This window comes from Ochotona curzoniae, unplaced genomic scaffold, assembly GCF_017591425.1.
Source record: "Ochotona curzoniae isolate NIBS_2020 unplaced genomic scaffold, NIBS_Ocur_1.0 contig_3819, whole genome shotgun sequence".
NCBI lineage: Eukaryota > Metazoa > Chordata > Mammalia > Lagomorpha > Ochotonidae > Ochotona > Ochotona curzoniae.
In genome coordinates, this window is record NW_024466004.1 from 21,648,637 (window position 1) to 21,667,707 (window position 19,071).

The following is a 19,071-nucleotide window of genomic DNA, read 5'->3' on the forward strand; positions in this document are numbered from 1 at the left end:
TGCTAGACCCCAGTTTGTGTTTTGATGTGTTGTGGTGCAGCCTGGCTAGGCCCCTGGCTTGCCCTCTTCTAGACCAGTGCTTTGCAGTGCCATGGGTATGGCAAGGGGCCTGCCCACTAGGAACATTGCTAAAGGTGTGAAGCTTTCTTCAGTTATTTTTATGCTTATTTTCGTGCTTCATTCTATTTGAAAGGCAAAGACAGAACCATCTGCCGGTTTATTACTTACTTACCTGTTGGTAACAGTTCAGGTTGGGCCTGGCCAAAGCTCAGAATGGAATTAATTCAGATCTCCTACATGGTGTACAGGACACAACTACTTCAGCCATCATTTGTTGTCTCCCAAGGTACCCATTTAGCAGGAAACTGAGACTCAAACCAGGCACTTTAATTTAGGATGTATGCATCCCACTATGCTAAATGCCCGTTCTTTCTCAAGTTTGCGTTTGTGATATATTGTGATGGGTCTGTGATGCCCTGTTGTATGCTTCATCTCATTGCTTAGGAATAATTTCATGTTAAAGTGGTGATAAAAAGGAAGCCTTGTTGCTAAAGAACCAGTGCTCATTTAAAGTTGTATCTTGAAACTTTTGGGACAGTTAGTTTCATTGTATGGGTACTTAGATCTGGCTTTTATACTTGGAATTGTTTAAAAATGTGACAGCTTAACTTTAGGGTATCCATTAATGTAAAAGAAGCTCCTTTTACTTACAGTTCAGCTATGGAAAGAAAACGTGATGGGTACTTTTCAGGGAGGAGGATATAAGAAGTTGAGTTTTAAGAAAGTTCTACTTCCCAGCAGAAATTAGAGAACTTTGATAACCATAGAGTCTGCCATCTATGAAGAGGTTTCAAAAGGTCATGAGAAAACGGACTTAAAAGATAAAACACATTTCCCATGAATTTTTAAAAAAAGATTTTTATTGGAAAGTTGGGTTTACTGAGAGGAGAGATGGAAAGATCTTCTGTCTGCTGGTTGGCTCCCCAAGTGGCTGCAACAGCCAGAACTAAGCCAACCTGAAACCAGGAGCTAGCATCTTCCCCCAGGTCTCCCATGTGGGTGCAGGGTGCCATGGCTTTTGGCTATCCTCCACTGCTTTCCCAGGTCACAAGCAGGGAGCCGCATGGGAAATGGAGCAGTCAGAATTAGAATTAGTGCCCATATGGGCTCCTGGTGTATGCAAAGTCAGGACTTTGACCACTAGGCTATCATGCCAGGCCCTCCCATGAACTTTCTGAAGGTTCTCTTAATGTGTATTAAATTATATATATTTGTGAAATGTTATTGTTGATAGTTGTTGTAATAACTATTCAGTACATTTTGATTGAAATGAACAAATTATGGCTCAGAGGAGTGACATTCTGAATTGTATTGAAATAACACATGATAAAATAGCTAAGTTATTTTTATTTATTTTTTTCCCTGTGATAGAACAAGTAAGAAGTTTGCGACAAAGCACTATTGCCAAGCGTTCAAGTACAGCACCTTTAACTAGCACAAAAAAAGCATCTGGAAAGACTGTGTTTGCTCCTAAAGCAGGGGTGAAACAACCAGATAAGTGTCAGATAAAGGAGGAAGTGTGTACATCATTGAAACCTGAGCAGCAGAAGGAAAACAGAAGGAGCGGCCGACATACTGGACCAAGTGACGCCCTACAGGAAGTGTCAGAATCTCCAAGTCACTCATCAGTGTCATCTTCTCTAGAAGTGAAGGATGAAACGGAGTTAGATTCTAATCAGGGAGAAACAAATGTGCCATCTCATGAATTAAGTTGTCCACCTCTTTCAGACACTGGTGTTAGTATTGAAGAACAGAAAGATGAAGCTCTGTTGGCATGTAACATTAAGAGTGTTAGTAGTCCGTTGTTTAAGTTTTCTGATAAAGAAGAACATGAGCAGAATGATTCCATTTCAGATACAATAGATGAGACTGTTGAAGAAATGAGAACAAAGGAGGAAGCTGAGCAGCAATCAGAGGAGACAGTGAAGTCATCTCAGGAAGATGACAGACTTACTGAAGAACCGAAATCTTCCACTGAAAATTCTGGTGATGTTGCTTGTACAAATCCAAATAAAACAGAACAGAACCTTGTGGCCTTGTCTGGTTCTGTGGATGAAGTGACTGAATGTGATTTGCAGTTTAATAGTACCATAGATGAAGCTGCAAACTCCCTAGAAAGAAAGAAAATGGAACCTTTGGGTTACTGTGAAGATACAGAGTCTGAGCAGTTGCAGATCACTGAGTTTAATAAATCAGATTTAGAGATGATTGATACTGGTGCTTTTGAACCGGAGAGTAGTATTTTAGAAAACACCATTTGCGATGTGCCTGACCAAAATTCAAAACAGATAAATACTATTGAAAGTGTAAAAGCAGAGTCCCATGAAACAGCAGATGTTCAGGAAGATAGAAATAGTCAGTCAAATAGTATTTCTTGCTTAGAGTCAAAAAACATGAAATCCAAACATACAAAACCTGTGACTCATTCTAAGCCAGATGTGACCACAGATATTCCTAAGAAAATTGTAGCAAAGCAAGAAGCCATGCAAAACAAAACAAAAGTTAATGTGAAAAGTGTGAAACGAAGTGCTGGTGAGCCAGAATCACAGCCGAATTTTCATAGGCCAGTAAAAGTGAGGAAAAAACAAGTTGGAAAGGATTCCAAGAATCAGAGTTGTAATTCTGGGGTTCAGTCTGTGAAAAACCAATCTCATTCTGCGTTGAAAAAAACATCACAGGATCAAAATGTGGTACAGATTTCTAAACCATTGACTCATTCCTCGAGTGATAAGCTTCATGGTCACCCCGTTGGCTCTAAAGAACCTCATCATCCTGCACCGACTGGACACGTGTTACATTCCAGCCAAAAACAGTGCCAGAAGCCTCAGCCACAGCCTCCAGCTGTGAGAAGCAATAGTCATGGAAAGGAAGAGCTTGAACATCTAGGCATGGAGCATGTTAAGGAGGAAGAAAAGCTGAAACTGAAAAAGCCCGAGAAGAATCTACAGCCCCGCCAAAGGAGAAGCAGTAAAAGTTTTTCTTTGGATGAACCACCATTATTTATTCCAGATAACATAGCTACCGTAAAAAGAGAAGGCTCCGAGCATAGCTCCTTAATTGAAAACAAATATATGTGGACTCCCAGCAAGCAGTGTGGGTTTTGCAAAAAACCACATGGCAACAGGTGTGTGTGTGTATGTATGAGTGGTGTCTGCGTTTGGAGAGAAATTACTCTTTCGGGATGGGCTTGATGTGAGAATTTTTGGTAGAAATGAACCAATATACAAAAGACATTTGCAGTAGAAATAGTCTTAAAAAGAACCTTGATCATTCTTGGATAAATGATATAGGTGGAGCCACTAAGTTCATAGCTGTGTCCTTCTAGAACACCAGCTGATGTTTATGGAAATACTTTGTTGTAACAAGTTAGAGAGTGTAACTTAGTGTTTGCATCTGATAAAACTAAGGACTATTAATCAACATTGTTATGTTGCTTTGGGTATATGAGTTATAAATCATTTCACTTGATTTGAGAGGAATTAGTAATAAAGTATGAAGGTTATAATGGAAATCTATATTCCTTTTGAAAAAAAATTTTTTTGGTGTATACTTGCACATTAAAGACTTAAAACATCATTTAACAGCTATCAGAACTAGACCTTGGAGTGATGTTTGTGCACATTAAAGGCAGTACCATCATTTAACAATTATCAGAACTTGACTAGATTAGATTGATTAGATTACTCAGGTGGGTTCAGGTGAATTCTGTATGTAAGATAAGTGAGTAGACATCTGTATTTCTTTTGAATGCTTCCATGATCTTAAGTTTTTGTGTGTGAATTTAAAAAGAATATGTAGGTGATTTTTAGCACTGTTTTTCATCATTTTTTCTTAGGAATTACTGTTTTTAGTTTTATGACCCTTCTTCCCCCAATGTGTTTTTTTTTTCCTCTTAATTTTTTCTTTTAAAGTCAGGTTTTTAGTAGCAAGATTATCCTGAACATGTGTTCACTGGGCTGTTGGAACTTTTGTCAGTGCTATTATGATAAGTGACCATTTTAAGTTGTACACCGTAATGTTCTTTATCCTTGTTCATGAAAGTAGATGTTATAATGACAGATTACATGAAAACAAAATTTTGTGGGAAGGAGCAGTTTAGTAAAATGTGTTCTAACAATTTAGTGGGAAGGAGTGAGTTTGCCAGTAGAATAGAGTTGGAATAAAATATGTTTTATTTCAAATTTTAATTCATTATTTGTGATTTCATTCTATTTCCCATTTTTTTTTTCTGGTCAGCTGTTACTTTATATAAGAATATATAATAACAGATTACAAGAAAGATTTGAAGGTCTTGGTGAGGCGTAGAGATCTTCCATCCACTGGTTACTCTGCAGATGGCTGCAAATGTAGAGGTTTGGTGTGGCTGAAGGCTAGAGCCTGGAGCATCATCCTGATCTCCACATGGATGGCAGGGGCTGCACACTTGGACCATCTTTGGCTGATTTTTCCAGGCCATTAGTAGGGAGCTGGATGGGAAGTGGGGCAGCTGGAACATGAACCAGTGGCCAACATGATCCCACGTGTGCAAGGTGACGACTTTAGCCGTTAGGCTACCGTGCCAGGCCTGTGCCTGCTGTTTTTAAACCTGAGAATTAAGCAGATTAGTTTCTGTATGTCTTCTGAAACTCATCACACTGTTGTGTAGTTGGAGACTCTAAGTGGAAGCCTAATGAGTTTTTTACTATTTAATTTGAAGAAGAGTAAAAGAGAGAGAGAGAAAGACAAAGGACAAATGAGTTTATAAAATTAAACTTTGACCTAGAATTGGAAGCTGGGTTTGTGGTAAATTTCTGCAGCTCTTCTAGTAGCTCTGTCTTTAGGAGCTTGCCCAGGCTTTTTATTATTAACTGTTACCTTATTAATGTCAATTGTTTGTTAGGTGAAGGTTGAGTATTAGTCCAAAAATTCTTTTCTTACACTAAATACAGTTATAGAGAATGTTTTTTGAGGGTGGGGGACAGTTGAACATAACTTGGAATGTTACATGTTAAAGGAATTAGAGTTCATCTTGTGTAATTGACCTGCATAATACATAATGAAGGTTGGAAACAATATTTCAGATCAACTTTGTGAATAAAGAAGTCTTAACACATTTACTGACCCTGACAACATTTCCATATGTTGTGCTTTCATATGCTAAGTTTATTCAAAAGATGTGTGTAGTTTTCTTGTTTTAACTCAGTAGTGAGAATGTGAATTTATTGGGAATGGTCTGTTTGGAGGCATTTTGACATTTTAACGCACCAAGCTCACACACTGAATGTTGCTTGTGAAACTGACATTTTTTATAACACTTAAGATTGACTTGCTTTTATAAAGACTGTTTTAACTCTTCCAGATATTACACATATTACAACTGGGGTAGTTTCCTTATATGTACTTCCAGTTGGAATTTTGTTTTGTGTTCCATATGTTTATTCATGGCTCAGCTAAACATGATATTTGATTGTGGGCAAATTCTGTAGATGTCCTAAAGACACAAAGTATCAACAGAACATGTCAAGAGATTACACATCTTGCTGCCTTTTTTTTGGGGGGGGGCTTCCATTTCCTGTTGCAGTCTTTTTTTTTTTTAATGGTTTATTTTTATTGGAGAGGCAGATTTACAGAGAGGAAAAGAGATGGAAAGATCTTCCATCTGCTGTTTCATTGCCTATGGTTGAAATTGTGCTGATTTGAGGCCAGGCGCCAAGAGCTCTTATGGGTCTCCCATGTGGGTGCAGAGTCCCAAGGCTTTGGGCCATCCTCCACTGCTTTCCCAGGCCACAAGCAGGGAGCCACATGGGAAGTGGAGCATCTGGGATATGAATCAGTGCCCATATGGGATCCTGATGCTTACAAGCAGAGGATTAGCCAATGGAGCTTATATTAAGCATAAACCTATTATCATTTTGGTAGGAAAAATTTATTTTTTTCATATCATTGGTTTTTTTTTTTTTTTCCATAACCACTTTTGCAAGTGTTTGTACGTTTAGAATGTGTTACATTTTCTTGGTACCAGTTGTGGAAATAAGTGTACTGGATGAAACTTCAGAGCAAACAAAAAATACTGCTGAAAAAATGGGAGTCATAGCTTTATATTCACTTCAAGCAACTTTTCCTCTAGACTAAGTGATATGATTTTTCTCATTTAAAAAGTTTTAACAAATAATTTGCTTTGTATATAGATTGCTAGTCGTAAAGATGGAACAATTTATATTAATGTGGTATAGAATCCTTCTATTCTTGGATCCAGAGTTCTTAGTGTTTTTTTTTTTTCCTACAAAGATATTTGAAAATTTTTAATAGTTTTTGGCTTAGACCAAAAATATAGCAAAGATGGTAGTTTTTTATATTTGTTTTTAAATTTCATTAAAAAAATATTTTTTATTGGAAAGGCAGATACACAGAAGAAAGGAAGATCTGTCTGCTGGTTTACTCCCCAAGTGGCTGTAATGGCCAGAGCTGAGCTGATCAGAAGCCTGGAGCCAGGAACTTCTTCCAGGTCTCCCACATGGGTGCAGGGTCCCAAGGCATTGGGCTGTCCTCCACTGCTTTCTCAGGTCACAAGCAGGGAACTGGGTGGGACGTGGAGCAGCTGGTTTATGAACTAGTGTCACATGGGATCACAGCACATACAAGGCAAGGACTCCAGCTACTATGCCACTGTGCTGAGCCCAAATTTTTAAAATGTTCACAGTAAATTGAATTTAGTTGTCATGTCTATAAGCATAATAGATTACCGTAAATATTACAGTACTTTTCCAGTAGCTTATTCCTGGTGACTTGACCTAGAGTCAGATGTCTCAGGTTGAGTTAGTTAAAAGATTTCACATTTAATATATAGTCTTTTAAAGTTATTTCATATTTTGTTAATTAGAAATGCAAGGACAAGGCAGAAAATGTGAGAAAAATTAACTATCCTTCTATAGCCTTGGTCCCTCTCCATACCCTCCCCTGTATTAAAATAGAGCAATAACTTGAGGAAAAATGCATTTGTTTTTGGAATGGGTCTTTATTTTTTATCTTTTTTTGGAATAGGTCATTTAAAAAAAAGATTTATATTTATTGGAAAGTCAGATATACAGAGAGGAGGAGAGACAGAGAGGAAGATCCTCTATCTGTCTGATGATTCATTCCCTGAGTGATTGCAAAGGCCGGAGCTTCGCTGATCCAATGCTAGGAGCTAGCAGCTAGGAGCCTCTTCCGATTCTCTCATGCAGGTGCAGGATCCCAAGGCCTTTGGCTGGCCCTGCCTGCTTTCTCAAGGCACAAGCAGGAAGCTGGGTGGGTAGCGGGGCCGCCAGAATTAGAAGGGCGCCCATATGGGATCCTGGTGTGTCAAAGGCGAAGACTTCAGCCACTAGGCCACTGCTCTGGACCCATGGAATAGGTCATTTTTAAAAGTTGATAGTACTGACAAGTTTCAGATTAGAAAAATGCATACCCATTTTTGAGTAGTCCAAGGTGAAAATTTTCTCCTAGGATTTGTGGGAATTTTTGTTTTTATCATTTTTTTCTCAGAAAATTTTATGTGACTCATTTGGACATTGAGTTCACACTAGAGATTTGCTTAACAGAAGCTCAAGTTTCTGGAAGACATTTCTATAGCAAACTTAAAATGAAGCTTAATGAACTTTATGATCACACAACTACTCCGTACTTTCCTGGTTACATCTAATAAAGTTTGAGAGTTCCTTAATATTTCCATTATAATCTGATGTCTGAATTTCCATTTTGGGATAAAAGCATAATAAAGAGGTTTGTTAGGCCTGTCTTAGTGATAAAACTATTCCAGACTTTCTTTGAGGAAATCACATTATACTTGGAAGCAAAGGAAAATCTGATAGATTTTGTACAAGACTCCATATTAGAAAGCTGCTTTCATGAAATAGCCCTGCAACAGATGGAAAAACTTTGAAGAATGTACTTAAAATTTTGTATTTTATGTTAGCTAGAGCAGCTTATTTAAATGTTTAAGCAGCTAAACTATAGAGAAACCTATTTTGCAAACAGATACTCTGAAAGTTTTCTTTCTTTGGAGTTGAATTTTTTCCCCCAGCAAAGTGATTCACTGGGAGGTAAGAATTTGCCTGGTGAAGCCAACTCAGGCATTACCAGTTAGGGTAAAGAGTTATCTGACCCATTATGCATATCAAGTCTCCTTAATGTACAGCAGTAATTTGGTTAACACTAAAATTGTGAAGGAACAGGGAAATGTTGCTGTTGAGTTAGATATTTGGTTTGACTTTTTAAAATGCCCTTGGAAGGATTTTTGAAATTTTACATAAAAAGGACCTGTGAATTATTGAAAAGAGTTGGCCATACCATTTAGTGTGTAAGTAGAACATTAATGTTCTCCTTTCTGTAGCCCTTCATTAGTTATGCATTACCAAAGTCTCAACAAAAATCTTGTCAATGAAGAGCATCCCTAAATTGGACTTCTAAGCCTTTCAAATATACCAGGGATTGCTGCTACAAGAAGGCAGAAGCAAAATACTAAATTATTAGTACATGAAATGAGCAAGTTGCATCTTTGCTAAAGGTCAGAGGGTACATAATTTTCTCCCCTAAATTGCTGTAAGATATCTGATTTACTCTTTTGTTCAAATGTAATTGCATATACATTTTAGTTTGAAAATTAGAAGGTCTACCAATGGGGAGCATCCTATCTGTAGGTTCCTCACCCAACAAGGAGGGGTCAGGAAGTGCTTAAAATCCCACGACCCTTTCTGAAACCTGTGTGTGTCTCCTCCCCTTTGGAGAGGTACCCCACCTCCTGGTTTTCTCTCCAGAGGTACTTTCCTCTTTCCTTTCCCTTCCCTGCTCACCTGGTCCGCTGCAAATGCACTTTTCTGTCTGAAAAAATAAAAGGTAACAATGTTAAGTCTCATGTTTTTGGGCTTTCCTGTTAGAGAAGTTATTTGTTGAAATGCAGGAAGATTTGTCGAAATGTGGAAAATTGTTACAATAACAGATTGGGATTAAAAATCCAAGCTCTATAGTAAAATCTCCATGTTATAGATTATCACTATTTGGGAAAAGATTCATTAAAATGTATTAGTCATTTATATGAAAAAAATCAATGCAGTTTATGAACAGAAGACATGGAACTCAAATTTCATATTAAACTTGGTAATGAGAAATAGCTTTTGAGACTATTAAGAGTAACATTTTTATTGCTATTTCTTGTCATTTGAAACAATTTGTTCAGTAAAATCTTCCCAAACTTAGTATGATATCAGGTCTCTGGTAATGTAGATGTAACTTCGATGGAATCTGTAATTATTACAAAGCTTTTGCTATCTTTATCAGTGAAATATATTAGTCTTCTCTTTATATTACATAGTATTCTCTACTGACATGTCATTGTCCATTATTTTTGTGTTTGTTGTTTTCTTCCCTCAAGTGTTTTTTACGATCATATTAGAAGGGAAGTACCTAAGGTCTGAAAAGTTTCATTTTAATTGACTTTTGAAAACTTGCTGCGTGTTGAACTTTCGGAATAGATTAAGGTGGAAAATGTGCAAGATCTCAGAAAGCCAAATGTTAAAAAATTCATTCATATGCCTTCTAATAATGGTTTCTTGAAGAATATGTCAGCTTCCTTTTTTCTTTTCAGGTTTATGGTTGGCTGTGGGAGATGTGATGACTGGTTTCATGGTGATTGTGTTGGGTTAAGTCTGACTCAAGCGCAACAAATGGGAGAGGAAGACAAAGAGTATGTGTGTGTAAGATGTTGCGCTGAAGAAGATAAAAAGACCGAAATACCAGATCCAGATGTTTTGGAAACTCAGACTATGGTTGAAATCCATAGCGAAGATAAAAGAATGGAATGTGAAAAACTTGGATATTCAAAGCACACAACAGCAAATGACAAAAGCAAAAGTATAGATGATACAGTAAAGCACAAGGTCAAGATTTTAAAACGGGTAAGCTTTTTGTCATGCTATTTTGTAACTGAACTTGGAACAGATTATGAGAACTCTGAAGTTTCTTCTTTTTAAATTTTGGTATAACAGCAGTATCAGATTAATTTTCTCCATAAAATTAAAATTTTTTTATAGTCTTGGTGAAGCCTAGGTGGTGACATCTTTAGAATATCTACATCTTAATTCTGTTTGTATTGTTCTAAGTCCAGACTTACAATTGAATTTTCTGTTGCAGAATGTTTGATCTTGGAGTGTGGATGTAAATTGTGATTACTGGGTTTTTTCAGTCCATAAATAGCATCCAGATCTTTAACTGTTAAGCATTATTTTCAAATGGAAGAGCTATTTTCTCTATGTAAAGTAGTCTTCACTGCTTTGGCTTTACCCTATATTTGCTTGGGCCTTTTACCCAATAATTTTTGTTGTAGCTGTGGATACTTCAAAATGTACCATTCTTTTCTTGTTTTATTTTTAACTCTTCTGAGAGTATTTCTAAATAGAACTCATGAAATGGTAAATAAGCTTTAAATTGGAATGTATGAAGAGCACATTTATCTGATACAATTTTCTTTTTCCTTTTTGGCCTTTCATCATTAGTATTTCTCTCTGTTGTGTTACTCTTTTATTAGCTAAAGAGGAAACACACTGGCAGCAAATGTGTGATAGGCAGATAATAGTAGTTCAACCTCCAAATTTAATTATAGAGTTGGAAGGAACCTTGGAAATCTGTTAGACCAACCATTCTCTTTGTTAGTATCCTATACAGTATTTTTAGGAAGTGATGATGTAGTTTCTATTTCAAATCTATTGTCTGGAGACATATTTTCCATTGTAAGCAGTATTGTCATGGAGTTTCTAGGTTTGAGCAGAAATTTATACCCCTGAAACCATTTAGTTTACTAGAGCCTCTCTTTTAAAACTAAGGGTTTGCAACACGAGAAGGAAGGTAGATGTGAGCATCGCTTCAAAATCTTCCCTACTTTTTATAAGCTCGGTTCCCCTAGATATTACTTGTGTAAGAAATCTGTGATTCCAGCTTGCCAGGTCTTTCATGCATAAGATGCTTTCTGAGATTTCTTGTGAAATAGCTTCTTAATATTTGCTATTGCTTTATATGTTGACTTGTTTAGCACAAAGCAATTAATATTACTGACCTAATATTAAAATCAAGTTCATAGTATATTTTTGGAAAAATTCTATTTATCTTTAATTATTAGTCATCTTTGTGTACATCTTTGTGTTGATTACAGATATAGTCTGTATTACTACTAAACTATCCATCTTTTCTTAAGAGGCAGTATAATGTTTGTGGGAGTGTTGTGACTGGTCTGTTCCAGAAGAGGAATTGAGGTTAATCTGATTTAGTAAATATATGTGTCATTAATTTTCTTGATGGTGAACTTTTGAATTCTGTTTGGACTTTTCTGATGTTAGTTTATGCAGTGTACATTTCAGATATTACTTGTTACCCCCGTATATTTTTTTAAATTGCATATTTATTCATTTGAAAGAGAGAGGAACAGGTAGAGATTGCTCTTTCATCTGCTGATTCAATCCCCTAAACACCATCAATAGCAGAGCTGTGCCAGGCCAAAGTCAGAAAGCTGAACTCAGTCCAAGTTTCTCGTGTGGTGGCTGGGACCCAGTAACTTGGTCTATCCTTTGCTGCCTCCAAAACTGTGTGTTAATGGAAACGGAACTGGAACTTGAAGCCAGGTGCCCTATGCACTGTTTCAGTCACCGTGTTAAGTGCTGATTCCCTCCTAGATTTTTATATTGAGTGATTTAAGTTTCTGTTGCATGCCAGTTGGGTTACCAGACTTACAATTGTAAAATACTGAAATATGTTTGTGATCTGGAGGAAGAGACAGAGAGGTAAGCAATAAATAGGAGATTCTAGAATTTCTCATCCCCAGAGAAACTCTACTTCTGTATGTATTCTGTCTCAAGACTTATGATTATCAAGGCTACTTCAAAAAGTTCATAAATATAATTGAAAGGTGTTTTAGTGCAAAAGTTCTGAAGGTCATGCATAATTTTCATAATATGTGTTTTTCCTGTGATCTTTTTCAAAACCTTTCATGTATCTACTTCTATACAGTGTTATTTTGCCTGTTTTTCAAGCGTATGGAATGTGTGTTATGATGAATTTCTCCCAAGGATTTCAGAGTTCTAGTTTAACTAGTTATTCTTTGTGGGTTCTAATTAGGGCCAGAGTAATTGATACCCCAATGCTGTAGTTTAACTCATGGGAGTTAAAATTGCTGATTGAGAACTTGGTGTACTTAGTAAAGGTACATGGGACTTCATTTGTATTAAAAATAATGAAAAATATGTAGACTTATTTCTGTACATTTCTGCTTTTTCTGTGTTCACAAAGGTATGAGTTCTGTTAATTTGTATCAAGTTTCATTGGAATCATATTCTGTGTTGTTTCTCCTTTATAAACTTTTTGGTGTTCTGCAGAAAAATAGATGCTCAGTAAATGAATTTTGAATAAAAGAATCTTTTGTTTATATCTTTTTTTGAATCTTTTTATAACTGAGTGACTTACATTTCTGCATATTTTTAAAAATTCGATCAAATATCTGCTGGGCTAAAGGATGAAATACTTGATGTCTTTATAGGCTTCAACACTAAATATGTTTTTGTCCATATTTTATATAGTTAAATGTTTACGGACTTTTGAACATTTTTTACTTTAATGAAATCTTATTTTTTCTAGGAGTCTGGTGAAGGCAAAAATACGTCAGACTGTCGAGATAGTGAAATTAAAAAATGGCAGTTAACTCCTCTTCGAAAGATGGGACAGCCAGTTTTACCTCGAAGATCATCAGAAGAAAAAAATGAAAAAATAACAAAAGAGTCTACCGCTGTTACATGCACAGGAGAAAAAACTTCAAAACCAGGTAGTGAACATTCACAGGAAGTTATTGTAAACTTGCATATTTACATTTTGTTTCATATACAAATAATTGGTATATTTAGGGAATTATTAAAAAGGTAACATTTTAATTGCAATAATGTTTTGCTGCGGACTTGATTTTCATTAAAAACTAAGTTCAGGGAATGGAGAAGTGAACTTCCTCCTCGTGCTAGTGGGAGAAGATGAATTGACAGTAAGCTGGCAGGAGAATGACCTGTTAGTTTAGCCCTCAGGGGTTTAGCCTTTTTGTTAAAAATTGTGGGTCTTTTTTTCTTTTAAAGTTTTATTTATTTTTATTTGAAAGCAGACGTAGAGAAGAGGAGACAGAAACATCTTCCATCTTTTGGTTCACTTCCCAAGTGGCCAGTGGTTGCTCTGACCCAGCTTGGCATAGCCCCTTGCGTAACTTGGCCTTTGCCATAGATGTTGCAGCTTGGCCTGACCCAGCCTGCCCTCAGTCCCAACTCTCACTGGTGGGTCCTGGAACCTGTCCCTGCCCAGTCTGCTCTCATTTCTGGCTCAAGCAAACCAGTAGATGTGACAGCCTAGCCCTGCATGACCTGTGTTCCAGCCTGGTTTCTGCACTTGATGGTGAGCTAGGGTTGGCTTAGCCCTGCCTGGTCTTCCTGCTTCCAAACCAACCCACACATTAGCCAACAGTTGGAGCAACCTTGCCCAGCTTGCCAGACCACATGCTCACCAGCAGGAGCTATGACCCATTAAGGGAGTTTCCCAAGTTCCACCGCTTGGCCCACTCCCAGGCCCAGATCTTACACATGCCAGTGTGTGAGTGCTAGGCTCTTGCCCAACATAGTCTGCTCCTCCATCTTGGCTTAGTATTAGCTGGTGAATGTTGCAGTTTCACCTGCCCCTACACCCTGTTTTAGGATGCACATGCGGGTGCTGCAGTCTGAATTTGTCTAGACTATTCTCAGTCCTGGTACCTGTGAGTGTTGGCAGGTTCCATGGGAGCACCTAGCTCAGTGCATTACCACCCAAACTGTTGAGCTAACCAGCAGGCCTTGAATTTCCACAGAGTTTGGCAAACATATTCCCCTCAGAATCTACCCCTGACCTGGTTCTCTTGCACGCTGGTTAGTGTCTTGGCCTTGCTGTCCCTGTTGCGACATTCAGTCTGATGCTGGGATCTAGTCCTGCTAAACAGGCCCCCAGCTCTGTCTTATGTGGACTGACTTGTGGTCGTCAGCAGTGTTCCATGCTAACTAGCCCAACTCTGGATACCCATGTGGGCTGGTACCCATATGGTGTCTGATCCATACAGATCTTCATCTCTCCCTTCCAAACCATTAGGTCTCAGGCCCTTTGCTTACCTGCAAGTACAGTGGCCATGTCGTAGAGTGTCCCTCAAGATTCATTCCTCACATACATGTGCAGTGGCCTTATCCATGAATATCACTAGGCAGTAATTCCAGACCCGCAGTGCCCCAGAGCTTGCCGCTGGGCGGCCAGGAGGGTAACCTCTCTTGTGCTGTTGCTATGTCTGTCTGCAAGCCCAGGATTTACCCACTGCTTGGCAGCAGTGGGTGGAGCCCCAGCAGGAAGCTTGTCCCAGCCCGTGTTCTCCACCCACGGCTACCTACATGGCTGGGAGATTTAGACACCTGCATTTCTGAACAGACTTAAGTGGATTCTGCCTCCCATTGAGAAAGTCTTAATGCTAAATACAACTGAAAGCGAAAGACTCATTGACTTTGTGGAATTAGTGAAGTTATAAATTATTTGTTTACCTAAATCAATTCAAATCACATTTCTTTTTTTTCTAAAAGATTTAGTTATTTTATTGGAAAGGCAGATGTACAGAGAGGAGGAGAGACAGAGAAGATGATCTTTCGTCTACTGGTTCACTCTCCAAGTGGCCGCAACGGCCGGTGCTGAGCCAATCCGAAGACGGGAACCAGAAACTTCCGGGTCTCCCATGTGAATGTAGGGTCCCAAGGCTTTGGGCCATCCTTGACTGCTTTTCCAGGCCACAAGCAGGGAGCTGGATGGGAAGTGGAGCTGCTGGGATTAGAACTGGCACCCATATGGGGTCCTGGGGCATCAAGGCGAGGACCCTATTGCGTCGGGCCCTCAAATCACATTTCTTAAATACCTCATTAAAGTTAATGTATATATGCTAAAAGTAACCAGCTCTGTAGGCCTTTATCTATCTTAGAAAACGGGTCTATACATTTTATAACTTTAGAGCTGCCTTTTAGGTAGTATTTATTATTTATTCCAGGTTTATTGAATTTTTTTATGTGTATGGAAAGCTACATACACAGAGAGGTGGCAAGACAGAGGAAGATCTTCCGTTTGCAATGGCTGGAGCTGAGCTGATCCAAAAGCAGGAGATGGGAGCTTGTCCATGCGGGTGTAGGGTCTGAAGGGTTTGGGACATCCTTGACTGCTTTTCCAGACCACAGACATAGAGCTGGATGGGAAACAGGGCTGCTGGGATTAGAACCGGCAGCTACATGGGATCCTGGTGCGTTCAAGGTGAGGACTTTAGCTGCTAGGCTACTGTGCCGGACCCATTGGGTAGGATTCAAATATCATTCATCAGTATTTTCATATGGACTCGGAGTTCTGATCTCATTTGTGGTTTTAAAAGTATTTGATATAGGCTCTGCACGGTAGTCTAGTGGCTCAAGTCTTGTGTTGTATTTGCTGGGATCCTGTATGGGTGCCAGTTCATATCCTGCTGTTTCACTTCCCATCCAGCTCCCTGCTTGTGGCCTGGGAAAGCAATGGAGGGTGGCCCGAAGCCTTGGGACTTTGAATCTGCATGGGAGACCAGGAAAAAGTTTCTGGTTCCTGGCTTCTGATCAGTTCAGCTTTGACCATTGAGGCCACTTGGGGAGAGAACCAGCAGATGAAAGATCTTTCTGTCTATCCTTCTTTCTGTAATTCTAACTTTCCAATAAAAATAAATCTTTCAAAAAAAAGTATTTTGTGTGTATTTTTGGGTTACCATGAAAATTGTGTCTGTGTGCAGTATATGACAATCATACCAGGTCTGGATTTCCATGTCCTTGCACATTAAAATAATTAAATATACATTAATTTTAGTTATGGACTAAATATAACACTGCAGTGTATACAGTGACCAAGTCAGGATTATGAAAGGTTTCCTGTTTTTATTACTATCTGATCTTCTAAGTGGTGACTTGCAATCACTCAATTTATGCTTATAAACTTACATTATTCATTAAGGAAGTTGAACCTAATGAATTTTAATATTTACTTAAATTAGGTACTCATGAGAAGCAAGAGGTAAAGAAGAAGAAAGCTGAAAAAACAGTGGCTAATGTGCATCTCCCTGCTGCCTCCACTTCTAAGCCTTCTGCGGATCAGATCCGACAAAGCGTCAGACATTCTCTCAAAGACATTCTTATGAAAAGGTAATGCGTATCATTTTTGCAGAAGACTAACTAATACTCACTTCATGTGTTTGAGAAGTAATCAAATTGTTCTGATTTTAAGGCTTACAGACTCAAGTTTGAAGATACCAGAGGAAAAGGCAGTAAAAGTTGCCACAAAAATTGAAAAAGAGCTTTTCTCCTTTTTTCGGGACACAGATGCTAAATATAAGAACAAATACAGAAGTTTGATGTTCAATCTGAAAGATCCTAAAAACAAAGTGAGTGTTATGCTTGCTTCTATGGATTTTTATGTTTTTCATTTTCTTGAACACATAGGCATCTCAGGTTGTAATATAATGTACCTTAAATTTATCCATTATAGTGAAACTAGAATTACCTCTTTGTTTAGAACATGTAATTTAAATAAAGCCTTTTTGCTAGTGAACTTAGCTAAGAATTCTATATAGTACTGGGTTGTGTTTATACACTGAGTGTATATTGAATACTAAACAGATCTTGAACTATGTGAACTAATTTCCTTTATTGTTACTTATGTAACCATGTTATTTAAATTTAATTTATGGTGCTGGTGTGGCGGCACTTCAGACTAGTCTTCTGCCCTTTGGTGCCTGCATCCCAAAGGAACACCAGGTTGAATTCTGGCTGCCCCACTTCTGATCCAGCTCTCTTCTATGGCCTGGGAAGGCAGTGGAAGATGGTCAAGTCCTTGGACTTTTTGCATACATGTGGGGGAACTGGAAGAGGCTTTTGGCTCTCAGCTTTGGATCAGCTCAGTTCTGGCCAGTGTGAACATTTATTGAGTGAACCAGTGGATGAAGGACCTCTATCTGTCCTCCTGTGTCTTTAAAATTTGCCTGTCAGATTAAAATAAATAAATCTTAAAATTCTTCATATTTATTAAAAAAATCTATTAAGCTAAAATTCCTAACAGTGTATTACTATTTCAAATTTGAAAATTGAGTTGCTTGGTTTGACAGACAATACATTTGATTTAAAATTATTTTAAAGGATTTTGTTATATGTAACTTTGGAGCTGATATTCTTAGGCTCCCTGTTGGAATACCTACATCCTGTTTCAGAGTACCTGCTTCATGTCCTGGCTGCTCTGCACTTTCAGTCTGGTTTCCTGTGGATGCAAGTGGGAGTCAGGAAAGGAAGGCTTAAGTATTTGAATTCTTCCTTCGTTTTTTGGGAGATGCTAGTGGAGTTCTTGGCTCCTGCTTCAACCTGGCCCAGCCTCAGCTGTTGGGAGCATTTAGAGAGTGAATCAGGTGCAAGATTCCTATCTCACTTGCCTTTCATATAAATAAAACAGTTTAAAATTAAAAAATCTGACTTTCGGTCTAAATATCTTTTAGCAATGAGTAAGCATTAAATGAACTGGTATCTTGGAATTTCTAGCTGGGACCAGGAAGAAATATACAAAGTGTGTGTGTGTGTCTGTGTGTGTGTGTGTGTGTATCAGTGTCAGTAACAGAAGATGATCTTGATTGGGGCTCTGAGCAAAAATGATGCCAGTGAAAATTTAAGTATTCAAAGCAGTGGGTCTCTTTTGTGTGATGTAAAGATTTATCTAGTTAGAGCTTTAGCTAAAGTTGTGTCTAGGTAATAGAATGTAGTTAGATAGAACCTACCTGTATACAAAAATTCCATATAAGTGGTAAAATTTGTTTAAAGATAGTTGCCATGGATTTGTCAGCCCTCTGTATCCTTAGACTCCAAATTTGTAGAATCAAAGAGTTTTGGGTTATAATTGTTCAAAAATTAGTTGCCTGCAAAAAATAGTTGTCTGCCTAACAGTACCTTAAAATAATTACATGTGTAGAATCTACATTATATTACAATGTAGAGGTAATTTAAGGTATTTGGGAGGAAGTGCTGGGTTATATGTAAACAACCATCCATGTCATCTTATATAAGATACTTGAGCGTATGCAGATTTTGGTGTCGGAGTAGGATACTGGAACCAGCCCTTCGAGTATACTGAAGGGCAACTGAACGTGACTTCAGATATTTTCATTTTTTTTAAAAAAGATTTATTTATTTGTATCACAAAGTCAGATATACAGAGAGGAGAGACAGAGAAGAAGATCTTCCATCTGATGATTCACTCCCCAAGTGACCGCAATGGCCGGTACTGTGCCAATCCGAAGCCTGGTACCAGAAACCTCTTCCGGGTATCCCATATGGGTGCAGGGTCCCAAGGCTTTGGGCCATCCTCGACTGCTTTCCCAGGCCACAAGCAGGGAGCTGGATGGGAAGTGGAGGTGCTGGGATTAGAACCGGCACCCATATGGGATCCTGGCATGTTCAAGGTGAGGAATTTTAGCTGCTAGGCCACGCCGCTGGGCCCAACTTGAGATTTTTTTTTTCCTTTTTTTTTTTTAATGAAGATTTATTTATTGATTGATAAGTCAGATATACAGAGAGGAGGAGAGACAGAAAGGAAGATTTTCCATCTGATGATTCACTCCCCAAGTGAGTGCAACGGGCTGATGCTATGCCAATCCAAAGCCAGGATCCAGGAACTTCTTCCGGGTCTGCCACACAGGTGCAGGGTCCCAAAGCTTTGGGCCATCCTTGACTGCTTTCCCAGGCTACAAGCAGAGAGCTGGAAGGGAAGTGGAGCTGCTGGGATTAGAACTGGCGCCCATATGGGATCCTGGCGCGTTCAAGGCGAGGACTTTGGCTGCTAGGCCACCGTACCGGGCCCTTGATATATTTTCTTAAAGTATTCTAACAGCTATTCTACATTGGACAACCAATTAGTGTGTCTAAAGGAATCAAA

The 19,071-nt window shown here is 38.4% G+C and overlaps 1 protein-coding gene across 8 annotated transcripts in view; it reads left to right on the plus strand.

Moving 5' to 3' along the window:
• PHF3 (PHD finger protein 3) overlaps positions 1-19,071 on the plus strand; it is an 88,134-nt gene that overhangs the window by 52,243 nt on the left and 16,820 nt on the right. For 5 of the 8 annotated variants that reach the window (XM_040983600.1, XM_040983594.1, XM_040983597.1 and 2 more), the window contains 5 exons: positions 1,432-3,184; positions 9,662-9,971; positions 12,697-12,880; positions 16,154-16,301; positions 16,384-16,540. In XM_040983600.1, the coding sequence (XP_040839534.1) occupies positions 1,941-3,184; positions 9,662-9,971; positions 12,697-12,880; positions 16,154-16,301; positions 16,384-16,540 (2,043 nt within the window). In that variant the 5' untranslated portion in view covers positions 1,432-1,940. Of the gene's footprint in view, positions 1-1,431; positions 3,185-7,509; positions 8,585-9,661; positions 9,972-12,696; positions 12,881-16,153; positions 16,302-16,383; positions 16,541-19,071 lie in introns of those variants that run through there. The other 3 variants (XM_040983595.1, XM_040983602.1, XM_040983601.1) reach the window with 3 other exon arrangements.